Genomic DNA, 21,440 nt, shown 5'->3' on the forward strand with positions numbered 1-21,440 from the left:
GAAGTCTTGGAGAGGAAAGGGGAGCTTGGTCCTGATGAAGACTTTCTCAAGGTGCTTTCTGAGACACTTGGATGACATTCAGGGGCCTCTTGAGAATCTGGAGGACGCAGGATTGACCTGAAGGTATCTATCTACCCAGTTGGTCAGGACACTGTGCAAATGAGATGGGAGTGGGTTCTGACTCTGGGACCCAGCTTAGTACTCTGCTTCTTCCTTGGCCACAAACCATTCTGACCCATGACCCTGACTCTGCCTCTCACTCCCACAGATCAGCTCAGGTGCCTGTCACCCAGCACCTTCTCAGGGTTTGTTCTCCTGGTGGAGCTAAAACATTATCTTTTCATTACTGGGAGGGCTCCTGAATTCCAAGAACTAAGAATGTTGGGAAGATACTAAGTCAAAGTGTAGAAGTGTTGTATCACAGTTTGACCATCTATGCATAGGCACTTAACAGCAAGGACAGTGCATGTCCATTTTTCATATGTAAAGTGAATTAGGCCCCTCCCATGTCGAAATGATAAGAGATTGCTGAGGTTTTAAATCCCTCCTTGGGATTTTGGGGGAAAGGAATTTAGGCAAGGATCTGAGGAAGCACAAAATCTTGTATAGAGTTCACAATAGATTCCAGGTAATTGTGATGTAGGATAAGCACTAGGTTGTTAACTGCAAGGGCAGCAGTTCAACTCCTCCCTTGGAAACGCTATACAAGGTGGCTGTGAGTTGGAACTGGCTCAAAGGCACTTAGCGCCAATAACTCTCTGTCTGAAAATACCCCGTTTTTCTTTCCACAGGGGAAAGTAGAAGTAGAAGCTGGGAAAGAAGGAATGAAGTTTGAAGCAAGTGCTTTTTCATACTACGGTGTGATGGCCCTCACAGCCTCTCCAGGTGAGTTTCTTTCTCAGCTTTTGGGAAGCAATGCTCTCATATTTCTCTCTCTTCCAGTTAACCTTAGTGATTTATTTTTTGAACCTTTAATTAAAGTATTATATAGATAATAGATATATACATATAGAACACACAAACACAAATTACTAATTCTGCACATCTCTGAGAATTTTCACAAGCTAAACACACCTCTGTACCCCTGGAATGAATCCCCTCACACTCCTCCTAGCCACTACCCACCAGAAGTCACCACCAGCCTGACTTCTAAGCAGAGATTCATTTTGCTTACTTGAGAGCTTTCCATAGTGGAATTACAGAGTGCTATGCTTGTGACATTAATTTGTGTTCTTGTGGGTGATTGTAATTCATTTCATCTGTTTGCTGTATAAGATTCCATTGAGTGACTAGACTCCAAACCGTTTTATATTTTTTATTGCTGATGGCCATTTGGGTTGTTTCTTATGTGGGACTGTTAATGAATAGCGTTGCTGTGATCATTCTTATACATGTCTTCCTGTGGACACATCTGCATTTGGAATTGCTGGGTCACAAGATCTGTATAGTCTCAGCTTTAGTAAGTAGATTTGCCCGGCAGTTTTCTGAAGTGGTTGTACCAGTTTATACTCCTTTCTGTATTGTATGAGTTCCAGTTGCTCTACATTCAACTCTTGGTAATGTTGAGTCATTTAAATGGTTAGCTATTCTGGAGGTTTGTTGTTGTTTTGGTTATGTGCCATGGCTCATAGCGACCCTGTATAGGGTTTCCGAGGCTGTAAATCTTAATGGGAGCACAAAGCCTCATCTTTCTACCCATGGAACAGCTGGTAGTTTTAAACTGCTGACCCTGAGGTTAGCAGCCTGATTTGTAACCACTACGCTACCAGAGCTCCTTATTCTTAGCTACCACCACCACTACCAGAACTTGGGACTTTGGATATTCATTTATTGCCTAGAGCCAGCTCTTTTATCTTAAGAGCTAGCCAGCTGAGTCACCCAGCTCAGGAACTTTTGACCAAATCCAGTGAGCACAGGATTCCAGGATGCCAGCAAGCAGTGTCTGTCCTAGAAAGAACACAGACCCCTGGTGTGCTGCTGTCTGACTCCGGAGTGGGACTTCAATGGTTCCTCTCATTGCTGGTGTTTCTCTGCACATTTGCTGCTTTGCCAAAGTTTCAACATGCTGAGCAGGTAAACCGGTGCTGGAGTGCCACCTTGTGGCCAAAATATCAAACGACATGCCATTCCCTTCCTAGAAGAATGCGGTCATGTGTGAAAACCAGCCTCAACCAGACATTGATCCTCTTCTACTGCACCACACAACAGTCTCAGGCTTCCAAGGATATTACAATTAGAAAACAAGGGAAGTGCCGAGAATTCTCTAATATTCCAAACTTCCCCTGCCCTTGATACCCCTTCTCATGGTGCAGGTTTTGAGTTATGTGGGTACGGCACCCCCATTGCCAACTGTTGACTAACACCCAACATGAATGGGTACTTCGGTAATAGGCTTTTGTGTAGACTTGAGGGTGACCTTCATTTTCATGGCTCATCAAGAGAGGCAGGGAAGACGTGGGGTCCAGCCCTAGCTCCATCACTGCAGTTTGTGTGACCTGGAGGAAAACCCTTTGTTCCCTCACTATAAAGAAGATACAGTGACACTTCTTCATGTGATTGTTAGAAGACTAAGAGTGTGGGAACGTTTGCTTGTGTACAAACTTCCTCACCTTCCAGACATAAAAGGAAATAACTGGTGTGTAACAGTGGAGTTGTCATTGCAATGCTTTTTAGCAACCAGCCTGCAATTAGCTTCCAGTGAGCAGAACCAGACTTAGAAGGTGGCTTGAAAAAGAAAGCCAGAAGAGTAGTGCATTTATATTGATTGCAGATTCTTTAAACTTAAATATTAGTCTAGTTCATACTGAAATGTGGATTTTTGGAATGACAGATTCCTGTCAGCAAAGGAACCGAAAAGCAGTCATTCCATAACACAAGCTTGTGGCCAGGGGGAGGCTGCAACCGGCCCGCCCACCTTAGTTGGAACTGCTTGGAAAGAAGGGAGTTTCATTAATAGCATCTTATTTTATAAAAACTAGTATTTTACTTGATGGTACCATCGGGACTCCAGGTGTGGTGCTGTAGGATCAATATTGGACTGTGAACCTTAAGGCCAGCAGTTCAAACCCACCTCTACAGGGTTGCTGTGAGTCAGAAGTGACTCACTGACTGAACAGCACTTACCACCACTACCAGGACTTGGGACTTAGGATATTCATTGAGAAATGCAATTAGTATGTGAATCTCAGGATAATGTTTTTATTTATTAATGTTAGTTGTATAGAGAAAACCTATCATAGTCAATTCTCTGGCTCTGCCCAGGAAGCATGACTTCTGCCAAGTAGGGCAGTGTTGGTGGGACTTTCCTCAGGCTCTCCGAGCGTCAGTTGTTGGGGATGCCTGGTCTACCATCCCATGAAAGCTGTGTATGGCAGTCTTTATTTACTTTTTTAGTTTTAAATTCAAAGCATTCCAAAGCAGTGGAGAGTTGAGGGTCAAGATGATAATGGGCCTGCTGGATTTTTGTGTGTGTGCGCATTATATGCGCACATGACTCAATAGTAGAGTATGGTGCAAGGGGATTACAAAAAGCCACTTATGCCCACATGTGTATTTGCATGAAAATATGGTAATTGAAAAGGAAATTAATTGAAGAGCTAATTGCTTGCCACAGATGGGGCTCTGTGTGCTGAATGAGTGTTGATTGAAGTGCTGGTCAAGCTCTTATGACAGTTGGCTAACTGAGCATCCCCCTTTGTGGTTAATTGTGATTTAAGTCCTTAAGGAAAGCACCTTTTGAGAAACAAACCCCAGTTGCAGATTAATGGTTTAAGAGATATCTGGGATAGAAGCCTCGGAACAGGATTTCTCCTGACCATGACCTGCCTGGAAGGCAGTGTGTGCTTCCTCTTGCTACTACATAGTATCATATCAGACAAGGCTCTTGATTTCTGGGGCCGAAAGCTCATGTTGATAGAACAGGGTCCACTCCTCTTTGCTGAGTACAGAGCTCTCTTGTCTTGCCTTTGGATATGGTCTCACCCTGTTTTTCTCCATTTTTCAGTTCCTTTGTCCCTGTCTCGTACCTTTGTTGTCAGCAGAACAGAATTGTTAGCTGCAGGTTCTCCAGGTAATTCTGCATGTTTCCTTTTCATAATCTCCTGATTGCCTCACTCTTGACTCCATAAAAACCTGCTGGCCAGGTCTGCTCCCTTTATTTGGACAAGGTCATTTTTAGTTTTTATTTGAGCTCTAAAACCCTAGGACTCCAGGCAGATGACTTAACAAGGCAGATTCAGAAAGTCCAGGAGGCTGGAAGGGAATTTTGGAACAGGAACGCCGATGAAAGGTGGAAAGGAGAGTGGTTCGGAAGGGGACCATCAGTGTTCCATGCTAACCCCTCCCTCCCCCCACATACACGCCCAGGGGCCTGGCAGTCTAAGCAGGAGGGAGCTGCTTTGGGGCGGCCTCCGCAGAGTGCTGGTGTATGAACCGTGCAGAGACCCGGGAGTCTCATACTTGAAGCACCACAAACTTGAGGAGACTGCCTTCAGCCCTCAGAGACCTGCACTGTTCCTCTGCCCAGCAGCCATGTGAACGGGCGCAAGCATTTCTGCCCTCTGTCAGCCAGGTGGCCCCTGCTTCTTCCTGCCGTCCTGGCTTTGTTTTGAAATAAGTGCTGTGCACATTCCTAACCAGCTGCTGATTATTTCCCCATGGGAGGGTTTGGGCATGCCTAGCTCCTATGTCCAGCTGTTACAAAGAAAGAAAAAGGTTTAATCTCTCTTTAATTAACATTGCTCAGCTTTCCTATTGGATAGTACATTTCTATATTTATTTTGTTCCATACAGCTTATATTTTTAAATCTAATGTAATTTGTATCTCATAATCCAGTTTCAGTAAAACCCTAAAATGCTGATAGGTGAAGGAGGCAATACTTAGAAAGAAATTAATGTTCCCTCAAGTGTTTGCTTTTTCCAAAGTTTGACTTGTTTGGGGGAAATACAATATTCATAGAGCTGTTTGAGTCAAACCATCTGGCAAAATATTCATCATCTTTCAATTCCATTTATCCATGCATGGGCTTTTAAAGCCCCTTAATCTATGTATGAGCTGGTGGTGCAATGGTTAAGCATTTGACTGCTAATTAAAAAGTTGTTCATTCAAACCCACCCAACAATTCTTGGCAGTCTACTTCCATAAAGATTGCAGCCTCCGAAGCTTGGTGGCACCTTGTACTGTGTCCTATAGGGCCACTAGGAGTCAGGATCAACTTGATAGCACACAAACAGCACTTATATATGGGTGTATGAGTAATTATTCATATGCATGCATGTATCTGTACACACACACAGGGTCCATGTGAGTCAATCCAACTCAAAGGCACTTAACAACAACAATGTATATGCAGATATATACAAAAGCACTGGGCTTCTAACTGCCAGGTCAGTGATTCAAACCCACCAGCCACTCCCAGAAACCCTCTACAGGGTCTATGAGTCAGAACTTAACAGTATGGATATGTGCTTCTGTTTTATTGACCCTAAGCTATTTGCTCTCATTTGCTAACCATTTAAAATGTAACAAATGTGGATTAAGAATGACTTTCAGGTGAAATTCACAGAAATGCTGTTTGTATTTGGCCCTTTCTGTAGAATGTAGGGATTTCTTAGCTCTGCCTTGCCCATGTGATCCATTTGTGGGGCCAGGACTTCTGGGATGTCTGGCACTGTAATAATGAATACCTAATAAATGGGGGCAGGACTAAATCAGTGGTTTCCAAGGGAGGAAGCTGGGATTGCTTCTTTATTGTATCTAGCTTACTAGGAAAGGGAAAGGATTCCTAGGCAGGATGGATAAGCCAGCAAAAAAAAGCAGAAAGAAAACAAATTTTAGAAGGCAAAGGAGGTGTCAAAATTAAAAGCTTTTTTGAAATTATTGTCATAAAACTTTGGCACATAGATTTGGCAATGAAACTCAACTTGCTATGGGGACTGGTCACTCCAGGTCTTTACTCCACTTGCTGCATTTGAATGTGTTGGGTTGCAGGGTCTGGTAGTATGTGTGGTATGGAGTATGGTGACAGAGCCTGTGGCTAAAGGCGAGGGGGTCGAGCGAGGTCCCCTTTTTCAGAGAACCGGTCGGTCTGTCATCTTGGGTGCTTATCACCAAGTGGGAAGGCTTAGTTGTGAGGGTAGACTCAGGGTGGGGAGGGGGGTGTCTGGAAGGCATTCAAAAGGAAAGAATCATATTAACACCCCTCGTTTATCAAGATTTTGGGTGTCAGTTGCTGCCCTAAGCACCTTAGACAGGATCTCTGTTTTAATCCTCATCGAACCTTATGAGGCAGGTACTACTATTGTCCTTTTACAGAGAAAGCAGCTGACTTTTAGTAGAGTTGGGTAATCTGCTAAACGTTTAGCTAACTAGAAAGCTCCTGATAAACTGGTAACTTGCCTTGTTCTATTAGAAGAGAAGTGGCAGCAATGATAGGAACTGTTATTCTGCATTTAAATAACAATGGAAAACAGGCTCACAACATGAACACTGTAGGGAGAATTGTGGCATGAACATTTTAGGAGAAAGTGAACCAGGGATCTGAGATTCCAATTAGATTTACCAGGTTTGCATATTATATTTTTAGAGGGACATTTGCTACATATATTCTAAGGGGGTGATCAGACTGGAGTTGAGGGATTGCTAAAGTATGTGAGGGAAGAACAGCTGAAGAATGTAGCGAGTATGGAGAAGAGACTAAGATAACCATCTTTAATGTTTTAAGGGCTGTTTCAAAGGAGAGCTCCAGAGAGTGGAGTTGAGACCATCATTGAAAGTTAAGCAGGTTTTCATTAGATCAGCCAAGGGCTAGCTCTTAATCTGTGGAAGGACGAGTTGCAAACATGAGTCAACCATCAGATGAATAACTGGTCCCCTCCAGGAGTTGTGGTGTGGCGCTGTAGGATAAAGCACTGGACCAAAAGGTCGGTTTGAACTGCAAAGTCAGTGGTTCAAAACCACCAGCTGTACCATGGAAACCCTGTGTAGGGTCACTAGGAGTCAGAACGTCCTCAACGGTTTAACAACACTCTTCTGATAGGATGGGGTGGTTCATGGGATAAGCACAGGGCTGTGAACCACAAGGTTAGCAGTTTGAGCCCACCAGCCCCGCTCCATGGGATAAAATGAGGCTTTCTGCTCCCATAAAGATTTACAGCTTTAGAAACCCTATATGAGGTCACTGAGTCAGAACCGACTCAATGGCACTTTAACAACAATCTTGTAACATTGCGATGTTGCTAAGTGTCGTTGAGTCAGTTCCGACCCATAGCAACCCTGTATAGGGTTTCCAAGGAGCAGCTGAGCTTGAACCACTGACCTTCAGGTTTAAACCGACTTTGTAGTCCAGAACATTAACCCACAGAGCTACACCAGTTAATATTTGTGCAATAAAGTTGGTTGGAAGATAAAGTAGAATAATCCTTGGCAAGGTGTTAAGTTTATTTTAATAAAATTTATATTAGACTTGACAATTAACTTCTCTTTAAGAGCAACATTAGATTTACTTGAATATCCCTTCACTGTTTCAATGAAAAAGTCCTATTCAAATCTCACTGAAGATTCTCACAGCACCTAAGATAACTTGATCAAACTTGTTAAGGGTTGGTAATAAGGGGCCTTGGTGGCACAGTGGCTTGGGCCACTACTGCAAGGTTAGTGGTTCAAATCCACCAGCCACTCTGCAGGAGAAAGATGTAGCAGTCCGCTGCCCTAAAGATTTACTATCGGGAACATTATGGGGCAGTTCTACTCTGTCCTATGAAGTCACTATGAGTAGGAATTGACTTGATGGCAGAGCATTTTGGGCTTTAGGGTCTTCAGGGTTGTTGAAATCCCAAGGCATCTTCAGGTCATCTGCCAGGTGACAGGGCTGATGTTTTAAAAACAGATACTGATTATTGAACATTTTCAAGAGTCCTCTGCTTTTACTTCTTGCAAAAATAATGAAGTGCTGCCTTCTCACAGCCCATGTCGTGTGTGTGTCTTGGACCTTACCTCATCTGTGTCTGTGCATTTCTTAGCACACAGCAGTGCTCCTAACACACACATGCAGGTACAGGTGCTGTGCTCTTAAAGACTTGCATAGTTTGGTGCCTGTTCAGACAGATAGGATATAACAGCTGAAATCTGTGTAGGCTGTCACGGAAGAAAAACCATTGTGCCGCAGTGAGCTGTGTGGCTAGCTTTAATTGGGCAGGTGCATTAATTACCGCTTTTCATTTAGAAACAAAGAGCCGACTTCCTTGGTATATTCACATCGCTTAACAGGTTGGGTTTTCCCCCTCCTTTTCCAGGTGAAAATAAGTCGCCTCCTCGCCCATGTGGCTTGAACCACTCAGACTCTGTCAGTCGAAGTGACCGGATTGATGCTATAACGCCGACCCTGGGGAGCAGCAATAACCAGCTCAATTCTTCATTCCTTCAAGTCTACATCCCTGACTACTCTGTGCGGGCCCTCTCTGACCTTCAGTTTGTTAAGGTAAGAGAAGAGACAGACAGTGGACTCAGACTCCCATGGCCTACCTGTTAAACTTTCCCTTTGTCAACACAGGGGCGGGCGGAATCCCTGTCTGTAGTTCATACCCCCAAGTCCTGCTTCCAGCTTCTACGCCCAAGACTCTGGCTGAAAAGAGATATGTTTATTTCATGGTCTTTATCAAATGAGTTCCTAGTCAAGTGTGGCTTTTTCAGGAAATACAAGGGTGTTCAAAAAAGTGGAAAAATCCTATTCTGTTGTAATTCCATTTTTCAATGAGCTTTTTGAAGCCCCCTTAGCAGAGCTGGAGATAGAGCAAAGACAGTAAACTTCAGTCAGAGTTTTCATTAGCTCACTACCATAGTGACTTTCGGAAAGGTCAAAGGGCAGGGCTTCGGGAAGGTCTCTGCGGAGGGCTCCACCTCCTAGCAAGGGATGGGAAGAGCCCTCCTACTTTTTGTCCATCTCCATTTGCTAGTCCTTGTGACATTTTGAGACAAAATTTGGGAATGGGCTGTATCAGTAAGAATTGACTTGTTTGCCAGAGTCAACTTTGAACTTAAAAAAAGGTGCTTCTTTGTATTCGGGATGATTTCATTCTAGAAAAATCACTAGGGTCGTCCCAAGGGGTTTGGTGCATGAGGCAACGAGACAAGAAAACCTAAATAAAAACTTTATCTTTCTTTTCTTTGCCATCTTCTCGTCCCAGATCTCAAGACAGCAGTACCAAAATGCCTTGATGGCATCCCGGATGGACAAAACTCCTCAGTCTTCAGACAGTGAAAACACTAAAATTGAATTGACTCTTACGGAGCTGCACGACGGGTTGCCCGATGAGACGGCCAACCTGCTCAATGAACAGAATTGTGTGACGCACAGTAAAGCCAATCACAGTCTGCACAACGAGGGCGCCATCTAGCGGCACCCGCCCACCAAGCCCTCTGTCCCCATCCCCAGGCCTTCTGTCCGACCATTAGTGTGAGCTTGTATGCCATGCTGCCTCCTGCAACATTCCAAGACCAAAGACTTTGTCCCCTTCCCAGAAGCAGCTGAGGGAGGAACGGACAATAGAGATGTAAAACCGATGGCTCGGGCATGGCATTCACGATTTTGGAGACGAACTTCCTCCACCCAAATAGAATCATGTTTATTTTTTCAGCTGTACCTTTATCATCATCCACTCTCCTCCTTCCTCAATTTGCATGAAGTTGAAAATTGTGGCGATTTATTTTTTCAAGAGATCATGTTTTTTAAAGTGTCTTTTGCAGAGTTTTAAGTTGTTCTGTTTGAACTCTGCTGTGATCCCATGATGTGACCCCAGTAGGATGGACTTGCCCCTCACTTGGCCTTCCTTGGCCCTTCCAGGGAGGGTTTCCATTCCTGTGTGCCCCAATGGGTGTCACTGTTGAACTTGAAGGATGAATGAAGAAAACCGTCAAACAGAACCTGCCACAGCTGTCGTCACTGGGGTGTAGTCTCCAGAGGGCCCTGAATTCACCTCTCTTGAGTTCAGTGTTGTTCCCAAAACCTAATGCAAACTCTGTCCCTTTCCCTCAGGAAGGCCTGACATTTGCTTAGAAATGCGATTTTTGCTCCTGTCCTAAGGCATTTTTTTTTTATCACCAAAATTAATTTTAATGAATTGCAAACCCATGGTTTATCATTGGCAAGAGGCGAAGTTGGCTCTGTTGTGACACTCCTCCACCTGGGAGCCCCGGCTCAGCCTGTGTCCCGGCTTCCAGAGCGTCCCCCACTCCCAGGGCCTTGCGCTTGTTACCCAAGATGCTGCTACACAGATGCCAAATGGAAATCTTACACAGGGCTTTTCAGTAAACATGTGACGTGGAGTCCAAGTCCTCCCTCCCCACTGGACAGACCTAAGTATCAGAACAGGAGTCGGACTTTCCAGCTGTATTGACCCTGGGCCAACCAGGCACTCCTAGACCCAGGTTTTTAAAGGCGGGAACTTGGGGGATGTTAGCACCTACCCTTCCCAGGGAGCCAACAGCCCTTCTTCCCTTCTCCTTACCCGTGGGGCCCAGCGGTGGCTGTGTCCCCTGCCGATGGCCTCTGTGCCTCCTGCCTCAAATGTGGCCTACGCCAGAGAGGCTGCCTGTACAGCCAGGGCCAAATCGGCCCCAAACAGGGATTCAGAAACCAAATGTTTGTTCTAGCCATTTTATGTGTGTGTCCGTCTTATTTTAATACCAAATTCATCACATGTAGGGATCTTAACGTCAAGAGGTGTCTCTTCTGTGACTGAATTCTTAACTATTTGTTTTTAAGTGTTAGCCCATGGGATGTGTGCATTTCATCGGTACTCTCATGCACTGAATATGTATTCATGCATCAGTTATCATCTAGAATATCAGTACACTGCATCCAGTCACTAGCAACGAAGAGAGCATTTGTTCCATTTGGTCTTACTGAATGAAGCCAAGCACTGGGGTAAGCAGCAGTTCAGTTCTCCCTCAACCTAGGCTGCCCGCTCACCCAGGTAGGTGATTGGGCCGGGGCTTTGTGTGGGGTAGGGAGCTATGGTTGGAAAGAGCCAGCAGAATGCCAGACTGTGAGTGGTTTGGGCTCGTGTCATAAGTATGCATGGCTCAGTCTTTCCTCTGGGATGGCAACCCTGGAGTGTCTGTCTCTGAAGGTGCCACATCTCTTAGGAGAGTATTTCTTCACATGCTAATTGGGTGCATGTGGTGCCCCCTAAGGGAACTGAGTGCCCTATTGCTGGCACCCAACCTACCACCATGGGACGGAGTTCCCTACTGTGTAGCTTGACATTACTGGAATGCTACATCAGGAACATCCCCTTTTGTTAAGAGATCCATCCAAGTGAAAAGGTCTCTGTTGTGTCCACTGCACAGAGCAGAGCTCCACTGATAATAGGACCCAAGTTAGCTGCCGGAATGTACAGGAGCCTTCCCTTAGAGAACTTGGGCCCCCACCAGCCACACCACCCTCCTGAGCTGGCAGTGTCTGTCTGTCGGTGATCTGGGTCGACCCAGGCCTGCCAAGCCCTGGTCCGTCAGACCCTCATGAGCTTCTCCAGGCCCATCTCTGCTCTCCACACACTGCCATCTGGGAGTTGTCTGGCTGGGGCAGGGCCCCTGGAGTCAAGCTGATGAGTTGATCTTTTTCAGAGCCCCCCCACCTCTATAGGTCCTAAAGAACTAAGTGAGCACAGGGTGTGGAGGGTACCAGCTGCTGCCTCTATTTGGGAACTGGTAACTTGGCGATACTATTCACCGTTCAGTAGAGAGGCTGCTTAAATAATAATTTTTATTTATAAAGAAGTGGATGGGGAGGCTTTGCCAGGGGCTCCCAGAGCATGTTAGCCTCTTAAGTTTGTTAATGATTTTCTGTAACCTATTCTTTACATTTGTTTATTCACTTTTCTATCTCAATGGAGAATCAAAAATGGTTTGGTCTCTGAAATAGTGAATGCTTACAGTTAGTTGCCTGTAGCTATTGAGAAGTGCTCAAACAACTTGGGTCTGAGACCAGCTTCTCTGCCAACCCCATATCCTCTCTGAAATTGACCTCAGGCTATTGAAGGGGGAGTGCTGGCTTAGTGCTTCTTAGGGGACAGCGAGAGAATTAGTCAAGCTGACAGGGCCTGGTGCAGTTCTTGTCTGTAAAGGGGGGACTGGCAGATAAAAACCACTGAATGGTTGGAATCTCCATGTGTGATGTTCTTCTCAAGAGGGAGTGGGTAGCTCCAAAGCCCTGGACCCTAGTGGAGCCCTTGCTCCCAGAACCTTGGGCTATGCTCTGTGGACAGGCAAGGGTATCTCCTGCTGCTCTGAAGCAGCCACAGGTACCCTGCAGCACAACAGGTACCCCTGAAACTGCTCCTTGTCTTCCAAGGTTCCAGGACGCCGCTTCCTCTGTACTTAGGGGCCTTTGTCCATTTTCTTTGCTTCTAGATTCATTTGGCAAGTCCAAAATCTTATTTCAGCAGTTGGGGAAAGAACCTTAAGATTTATAAATGGATAGTAGATGATCATCATGTTTAACCCATGTCACTTGTGATTTTGACTGGAAAGGGCACCCACGTAACTCTTCTTCCCGCCATCTTGCCTCGCTTCCTGCACAGCACTTTACCAGGTGGGCCTGCTTGGCTTCCTGGAGTGGGAGGCATTGAGGTTTCTTGCCATTTTCTGATGCTGTTTCAAGGAGCTGTTGTGTAAATGTTGAATACACTAATATGGAACGTTAACTGTGAATATACTAAGCTGTGCTGTTTCGTACAGTACCAAACAACTAAAGAACCAGTTTTCCAAGTGTTAAGAAGGTGTAGTGATAGATGCAAGTGGAATTACATTTCCCTAGAAAATGAAGCAACAGGAATTTGAGCTAAGTGTAGGGACCATGAACTTCTACCCTCAGTTGTCTCCTCAGATTGTGGAGCAGACAATTAGGCCTGTGTCCTACCTAACTGGTTAAAAACACAAAACAACCAACCCTAGGGCCCCGCTAACCTTCTGAAGACCAGCTGGGGATCTGGGCTTGCCCTGTGAGGCAAGATGACTTGTATTCCCCAGGAAATGATCCTAGGCAGATGACTAGGTTGGCACAAGAAGGTGCTCCCCCTGTTCGCTGGGACCTCAGGCCAGTAAGGCTTGTCTTTGAGCACTGGCATAGGGAGTGGGAGCAGCCACTCTCTCAACTGTGATACTGAATGAAGACAAGCTTTTCTTGTAAAGGGATTAGAAGAACCACAGGAGGTTGTGGGGTCTGAGGCTTCTGAGGTTCCCAAGCCAAGCGCATTTCTAAGGAAACAGGTTCTCATCTTGGTCAGTGTTTGGTCCCATTCTGGTCTCTTGAGTTAGTGGTGCTTCTCTCCAGCAACAAAACCCAGAAATAGGGATTTTTTTCTGATGTCATTTATTAAAGTGCAACCTACTCAGTGAATATACCTCAGGGTCATTTGAGAATCGTTGTGTTTCGTGTGTTCAAGTGGGCTGACAGGAGGTGAGTTCAGAGATTTCTAAGTTAAGGTTCATTTTCTTCACTTTGAGGGGCTGGGACACACCCTTGCCATGCTTGGTAGCATAAGGCAGGGCTTTCATCTTTCTGTGATGAGCAAGGTTTCCTCCTGTAGTACTTAAATGGCAAACTTTCTTCTTGCATTGAATGCTTACTGGCGGGCTTTCTTCTGCCTCCACCTTCCCCATCTGGAGGTTTATATTTGAGTCCTTGGTCAGTTCAAGGGCAGGATATGGCAGTGCGCACCAATTACAAAGCCTGGCACAGCTTTCCTCCCTCTATCACAGGCTGCGGGCCCTCTTTCCTTTAGACCTTTCTGGCTGGCTCAGCTCAAGTAAGCTTCCTCTCTGTATGCTACAGCCATTGACACCATCTCTTCAGAACTGTAAAACACCTTTTAATGAGAAATACTAGGTTGTACTTGAATCAACATGGACACAGGTTCTAGTGGCAAGAGAGTAAAGCTCTAGGATGTGTATGCAGTTTCTTATGCACACATGTCCCATACCAATGGAACAGCTCCAATATGTATCTTAATAGACTTGAGTTAGTACGTTTCCCAGAGTTCTGGTACCCAGCTGGGACCATGAACAAACTTGGAATAACTGGGAGTATTGTCTTGCCCTGCTTGGAAGGGTAATTAACTTCTGGCATTGGCCCATATCTAAATCAACAAGGATTCACTTAGGAAATGATTCTTTGGAATCAAATTCTTCTCCAGATTCACTTGAGATAGGACTAGCAGTATATACTTGCACTGGTGGGGCATGGGTGCCTGCTCTTCTTTTTGGTGGGTGACCCAGGCCTCTAGACCAAGAACAGGACAGTGGGATGTAAGGGCAAGTAAGGCCTTAGAACTTTTATTCCCTAGAGTTCCAGACTAGCCTCTGATTGACTATGTTGATGTCTGGAGTCTACTGTGAAGGGAAGAGTGTCAAAGGGGTCCATTGACTCTTCTTGTGTCTGGAGTCCTTTAAATTTATAAAATGTATATTCTTTATTTTATATTATTTATTATGTACATATATGCCTCTCCTGTTAGTACACTGTGACTAGGGAGAGATCTGAAGTCCCTCATCCATGACACTAGGGTTCTGTTGTTCCCTGAGTCAGGTGAGAGGGCAGTAGGTAGCCCACCCCACCTCTCTTCTTGTGTCCCTTACCTGTGGCAGGGCCTCCATGAACGGCTCGAGGCCCTTTCTTGGTGACTAGTGGTGCCGTGTGACTGAGACCAGAGCCTCCTTCCCCATGCGCCTCCCACTCCCATGCCAGGGGAGTTGCCAGACCCAACAGTGATGGCCTCTACTTGGTCCTGTAAAATTCAGAACCCGACTCTCTGGTCAGTGGAAACTGCCGCTTATTCTGCCTTTTCTGGGTTCTGAGCCGCAGTGCCAACCTAGCCTGTGCCCTCCAGAAAACCCTGGTCTTCATTCCATCCTCCATAGCCTTTACTCATGTATCACCATGCTTTTCAGAACACAGTATTCAGATCTGTACACACACCTATATAAGCACAAATGACACATATAGGTCTCATGAGCTGATTGTCATAAATGAATGCATTTTATAGTTCAAATGATGTAGATTTATAATTTCTCCTATTTATTTTGTACTAGTTTATTTGTAAATTTTGTGATTGTTTTTTAAAGGATTTTATTTCTTATATTATTCTATTCCGAGAAATGGTTTTCTGTTCACTTCCCAGCAGGTTATGTGTTGTCTTCTTCCCTGGCCCCTGCCTGTCTAGGTGGCTTCCCTGTAGGAAAGCTGGAGTTGATCTCTTTGGGCAACACAACAGCACTTTTCCTTGGACATTCAGCCCCAGGTTTTGTGCTAAATGTGGGTTTTAGTTCTGTGTCTCCAAGTTACATCCCAGGGCAGCCAATCCGTGGTGGTGGTGGTGGTCTCCTTTGCAAGGACTATGACTGTCCCCCATCAGTTCAACTCTAGTCTGGACTCTGGGGGCAACCACTCACATGGCATTAGATACCGGCTGCTCAATCACAGACAACACAGTCAGCTGGACACACAGCTGGGTTTTTCTCCCCGCTATGTCTTCCTGAGCTCTTGGAAGTTTAAGTACCACACTAAGCCTGGGAGGAAGGCCAGTGCAGCCATGACAGTTTACCATACAATTCAAACTCTTGGCATGGGCGTGGCCTGGAATGTGAGGATGTTATTGCTTATTGTTCTTAGCAATCCAGGGAGGGCCCCCCATCATTTTTTCCATACCACTTCTCATCATCTACATTCCTTCCTTGTTATCTTCCAATGAAGCTGCTAGCCCTAGATTACATCTTTTGGGACCCTTATTTCTCTACGTTCCAAAGAATTAAGTCCCTTAACGACTAATTCCTTATGATTCTCACTAAACTAGGTAGGATGTTTGCAGTCATCTTTACTTCACTTATCTTGGCCTCTCCCCCAACCCCACTTCCACCCAATCATTGTCCCATAATTTCCCAAATGGAGAACGCGGTGTCTATTTCAGTGAGCTGTTAATCTCTCAGAAGCCCATTTGCTTTCCTTAGTAGTAGGACAGGAAGCAGCAGCAAGGTTGGGGAAGGAAACCACTCCAGCGCACCCATTCCAGTGTGCTGCTTTGCTTGGTTTCTTCTGCTTTTGTCTAGATGAGGCCTGAGCTTTGAATCAGGAAATGCTCTGAGGAAAATGGAGGTACTTTTCCTGCTGTGAAGAGGAAATTTTGCCCACACTATCCCTCTCAGTCCATGTGGAACATCTCTAAGCTTTATCGTGATGTGTTCTGGAGTTTCTAGTTCACAGAACAAATTGTGCTCCTCAGAGCCTTTTCCTAACTTGGCGCTTTTGAGCCACAGAGATTAGAGGATCTTGTGGAGAAAGTGACTGGTTAACAAACTGAATGAACTTTTTATAGCCTGGAGTTGATTTCTGGAAACTTATTTTATACTTTTTTGAAGGTAATTAAATTTAATAAAGAGATGATTCCTGATTGAAGACAAAAGTTGAATTCTATTAGATGGCAAATAAACTCTTTTGCTTTCTTTGTATGATTGTTTCATTTTCCCTCCAAGGGGTTCACATCTGCTTTTTCAAGCACTCTCGGGACACTGATTTGGTGGCGGTGATGGTGTTAAGTGCTATCAAGATTCTCCTGACTTAGAGACCCTGTGTAAGATTTCCGAGGAGTGGCTGGTGAGTTTGAAGTACTGACCGTTGTAGAGCTTTTCCTACAGCTCTACATTCTAAAATGAAGCCACATGCTTCAAAATACCTAGATCCACAGTCTCAAACAGTACGTCTGGTAAGAACCCTCTCTCAAAAAGCAGGACATTTAATAAACATTTGTTGGTGTTGGGAAGATTTGCTTGGCAAATCCTCTTTTCAAGCATGGCAGGAACTCATCTTTCCTGGAGGAATTCTGTCAGCTGCGTGGGCTGCAAGCTGTGGTGAGAAGGTGTACCTCAGCCCAGACTCATCAGGCCTCATGCATATCTCTGGTGAAGCCTGGCTTTGGGGAAGCACTTGTAAAAGCAGAGCATTTGGGAACCTATTTGCACTTGATTTGATTCATGAAGCTAACTATCTAACCCACCCTTACTCGAGTAATATAAAAAAAAAAAGGAACAAAGGCATTTTGTGGGAAGAAACATAAAGGAAGCAGGCCACAACTGGTCAGTTTGTTTTAAATTGGGAATAAATACATTTCTTAGAGTTGTAGTGACAGACTGCAAAAGCTGCATCTAGGTATGTATTCAACTGGAAGTACTTTTTTTGTGTCAAAGCTCTTCATAGGAATGTAACTAAACTTTTTGTATGTATTATATTTTCCGAATGACAAGTCAAATTATGGTTTTGGGATGAAGATACCTGTGCCTGAGGACAGGGGGAAATGGTGAAGATCATTTACAGATTACAGAAAGTTTTCATTCTATGAACACATCCATTCTCTCTTTAGATGAGGTACTTTCAGCTGTTCTAGCCCCTCAGCAGTGAGCAGGGGTTCTGCTGGACTGAGTGGAGGCACAGGACCAGACTCCATGGCTTCCTGGGTGTCACCTGATAGGAGGGGCCTGGCACCCCCTGCTCCTGTGAGTAGCAGGGCGCCTTTTCTATCTTCAAAACTATTCAGGTAGTTCGTTCCATGATAGAGATTTCATTCCCAAGGCAGTCTGACATTGTGTATCATTTAAAAATTGCTCCAGAGGAAGAAAAACTCTTTTAAGGAGAGTTGTAAGTCCTAGTCACCAAGAATGTTTTCAGAAACATCAGAATGGAACCCTATTACTAAACCGAGCAAGTAACTATCGAGAACATTTCCATCCTTCTTGAGGAAATAGACCTTTAACTATACGGCAGAAGCTTAATCACTGTTGCCATTTTTCCCACCATCAGAGAGGTTAAATCATTTCCACAGCATGGAATGTGGACAAGGCTCCTCCCTGAATGCAGTTGTCTCTCTCGGGCTATTTGTGGTGAAAGGCAGAGCACTTGCAATGCCCTGGCAGTCCTAGAAAAGCTGCAGAGCTTTTAAGGTAGTGACAAAGTAGTTCTTAATAAACCTAAATTAGAAATAAACATGGATAAAATATTTTAAAATCTGGTATGTTAACTATATGTGACTTTTTTTGTTAAGTAGTTTCTTAAAACAGCACAGACCTGTAGCTCTGAGTTATTCTAATTCTATTAAAAACCACTTTTCTTAAAAGTATCTTAGAAGGGTAGCTTGAAGGGCTTGCTTGATTATTTGAGGTCTCAACAGAGCTATGAGCAGAATAGGAAAATCTTCAGCAGTCATATAGGTCATTAACCTTTCTTGGCTTGAAATAGCTTTCCTGAAATAGGCCAGTAGAGCTTTCACTGAGCATCTTTGTTGACAGGCATAGGCTGGACATGCTGTAGCCCACTGGGGCCGGGTCTGCTGTGGCTCTGCCCAACTACTGGGGACCTCTGAGTCCCTGTCAGTTAGACTGGGAGTTCAGTCTATTATCCACGAAGGGGTCCCTACCTGGTTCTCTACAAAAATCTGAAAACAGTGTTTTCAAAAGAGCCATCTTTTCGTTACTTAAAACTCAGGTGGTGGTGCTGTTTTTTTAAAAAGTGTAAGTATTCATCTGAAGTTCCGCTTCCTCACCTACTGGCAACAGATACTCCTCAGGTTAAGAGCCCCATCACAGCTGTACTGGTGGCTGCGTGCACACATGGGCCTCTTCTGCCCCAGCACACCTAACTAGCTTCCATGGGGCGCCATTTGTACCATCTGCTTGGAGTCTTAGACTTCTAGCTCTTCACAAGTCTACTTAGGTGGTTCTGGAGAAAGCTGTGACCAACAATGGAGTGATTATCCCAATTGTGTGCTATTCTAAGTCTGGGCCAATACCAGAGAGCCCAACACAAAGTATGATTAGTGATCATGTTCTTAATCTAAAAGGGAAAATAAATCCATGTAGTATTATATAAATTAAAATCTAATGCACCACTTAGTCTTACATTTTCTCATAGCCAAGTAATGCCTATCCCAGACTGGGCAATAGCTTCGTTTTTGATGAGAGAGTTAAGCATGACTGGAGTGATCATAAGCACATTCCTTAAAGTCTTAAGAAAGGAACAACATCTAATTGTTATTTGCAACAGGATGTCTAACCTGATACCTTAAGGTAGCATGTATTCCTAATACCAGCTGGACTGTCTGTTTCTTGGCCTGACTTATATACATTGACTAAGTTACTGCACTATTTCTGACTTACACAATAAGTATTAAAGAAAAAAAAATCCTTACCTCATAGTCCTGTGCCAAAAAATTTTGAGGCCTTCTAGGAAGTGCTGTAAGGCTCTCTGGTAATGCAATAGTTAAAGTGCTTGGCTGCAAACTATAAGATCAAACCCACCAGCCACTACACAGGAAAATGATGTAGCAGTCTTCGTCCATAAAGACTTAACAGCTTTCAAACCCTAAGGGGCAGCTCTACTCAGTCCTAGAGGGTCACGAGAAGAAGCTGGAATCAACTCAAGGGCAGGGGCAGAGTTTATGAAATACTATAGATACTAAATATTTTTAACCAAAAAGGATCTGGGAACACATATATTTTTTAAAATGTGTATTTCTTTAGCCAATTCTAAAGCCACGTGGAGACCAATGGTGGTGTAGGAAGGGGTCAAAGTCAATATTAGAAATATTACACTTTATTGAATTCTAAAGCAGCAGCTAATCGATCATTACCCTCCCCTGTTGAACAATGACAGTAGAATGGAAGAAAATATATGACGGTTAAAGTCGGAATCTATGTCACTGTTAAAAATGTAACAACCTTCACGGTACTGGTGCGGCAGTTGTAATACTCTAACATATACGGTGATGATTCATTCTTGTTCAAAACAACAAGAAGTGATTTCACTAGAGATTGTTCACACTGATTGTGCTCTCTGTTTCTGTCAGGTTCTGGCTACAGGGCCCCCACCCCACCTCTAAAGCTCAGCTTTGAAATATAACAGTTAACCTAGGAGAGAGAAAGCTGGAACTGGCAGCATGAGCCCTAACTCTGTAGCCCACACGACCAGGTTTTGCTCCATTATGCTGGACTATAATAAGAAAGAGCTTTTTATGAATAACAAAAGTAAAAAAAATGTTGATGTGTATTTGTACTTTCAACCAAAATATGTGTAGAGGTGGATGAGGACTTCCACCTCCTAAGAGTCCATGCAGCCTGGCCTGGCCTGGCCACAGACAGTGAGCCTGCTGCAAAACCACTGCCAGGGCCACCGAGTACTGCAGGTGCAAAGCCTTTACAGAAGACCCCACTGGCAGACAAGACTGGGTAATAATAGTATCAGCACAATTAACAGAATTTCTGGTTCTTTTCCCATCATCCTCCTGGTTCCACCCTCAAGACACTTTAGCTATGCTTTAACAATGGGCTGACAACGTACAATGACAAGACGACAGTATCACAAGCCAGACGGGAGCCACCTGCATGCTATTCAGCTTGACTTCACCTTTACTTCATTACAATTATGAGCCATCTGCAAAGAGTATAGATGCATAAAACTAAAACAAGTATCTCTCTAGGATTAGCATATTTGAAAGTCTTCAGAAACTTGCCAGATAAACCTTAGATGGAGCCACCCCTCCCCTCTAGAACCCAAACAGGGACATCGTCTGCTCCTGTGAATCCTGCCAGAATGCGTTTTTAATGGGTACTTAAGAGTTTTGGTTTTCCTTACTCCTCCTCTTCCTCATCATCATCTTCATCATGGCAGTGTGTAATCTCCTGGGGGGCCAAGGGGAAGAGGTTGGGAGGTTTAATCTCACTAATCGACCGTGTCAACTGGTGTCGCTTGTAGTCGGTGTCTTTGAAATCCACTGATGTGCGGTTCCGGGTGGCCAGTGGGGACTCCATCTCGTTGATATCTACGTGTATGTGCTCCACTGTCGATTCATGGGGCATCTAGAAAAAAAGCCAGAGGCTCAGAAAAAGGGCAGACTGCTTCCCAAATGCTCTGCTTCTCCAGTGCAGTGGCTAAGCTGAGTTAGAGCTACACTAACCAGAACATGTCAGCCCTTTACATATCTCCCTTGTTGAGTGCTTTCGAGTCGAGCGACCCTGGATAGGGTTTCCAAGGAGCAGCTGGGAAGCTTGAACCATCGACCTTGCAGTTCAAACAGTTTTGCAGTCTGACGCATTAACCCACAGCGCCACACCCCTAGCACTGCCTAAAAAGCTGCTTGTCCCCCTTCCTTTTCACCACCCAAACTGGAGCCCAGGATTCTAGTAAGATAGGACAGTATTTTCTATTGCGTGAACTGTAAAACAGATCAGCATCAGAACTTAAAAATACAATTCAATTTGTGCTAACAAAAGAGGAAAATCTTTGCCACAGTCCAATAAAACTTCATAAAGCTGATTTCTGAGAGGAGGGTTGTCCCCTAAATATTCCATCTTGGTCATCATTGCTCAGAACCCCACCTCCCACCTGGGTGCACCAGGTAGC

At 44.6% G+C, this 21,440-nt stretch overlaps 2 protein-coding genes across 4 annotated transcripts in view; one reads left to right on the plus strand and one right to left on the minus strand.

Annotated features, from left to right (window-relative positions):
* The window catches only part of CNNM2 (cyclin M2), a 202,168-nt gene extending 191,423 nt beyond the window's left edge, over window positions 1-10,745 (plus strand). Inside the window, exons 5-8 of one of the 2 annotated variants that reach the window (XM_006831303.1) lie at window positions 792-885; window positions 4,004-4,069; window positions 8,293-8,477; window positions 9,184-10,745. In XM_006831303.1, coding sequence (XP_006831366.1) covers window positions 792-885; window positions 4,004-4,069; window positions 8,293-8,477; window positions 9,184-9,393 — 555 coding nt within the window. In that variant the 3' untranslated portion in view covers window positions 9,394-10,745. The remainder of the gene's footprint in view (window positions 1-791; window positions 886-4,003; window positions 4,070-8,292; window positions 8,478-9,183) is intronic. The other variant, XM_006831304.1, reaches the window with a different exon arrangement.
* A 9,647-nt stretch (window positions 10,746-20,392) lies between these two features.
* The window catches only part of NT5C2 (5'-nucleotidase, cytosolic II), a 120,258-nt gene continuing 119,210 nt past the window's right edge, over window positions 20,393-21,440 (minus strand). Inside the window, exon 18 of one of the 2 annotated variants that reach the window (XM_006831305.1) lies at window positions 20,393-20,896. In XM_006831305.1, the coding sequence (XP_006831368.1) occupies window positions 20,669-20,896 (228 nt within the window). In that variant the 3' untranslated portion in view covers window positions 20,393-20,668. The remainder of the gene's footprint in view (window positions 20,897-21,440) is intronic. The other variant, XM_006831306.1, reaches the window with a different exon arrangement.

This window comes from Chrysochloris asiatica, unplaced genomic scaffold (assembly GCF_000296735.1).
Source record: "Chrysochloris asiatica unplaced genomic scaffold, ChrAsi1.0 scaffold00003, whole genome shotgun sequence".
NCBI lineage: Eukaryota > Metazoa > Chordata > Mammalia > Afrosoricida > Chrysochloridae > Chrysochloris > Chrysochloris asiatica.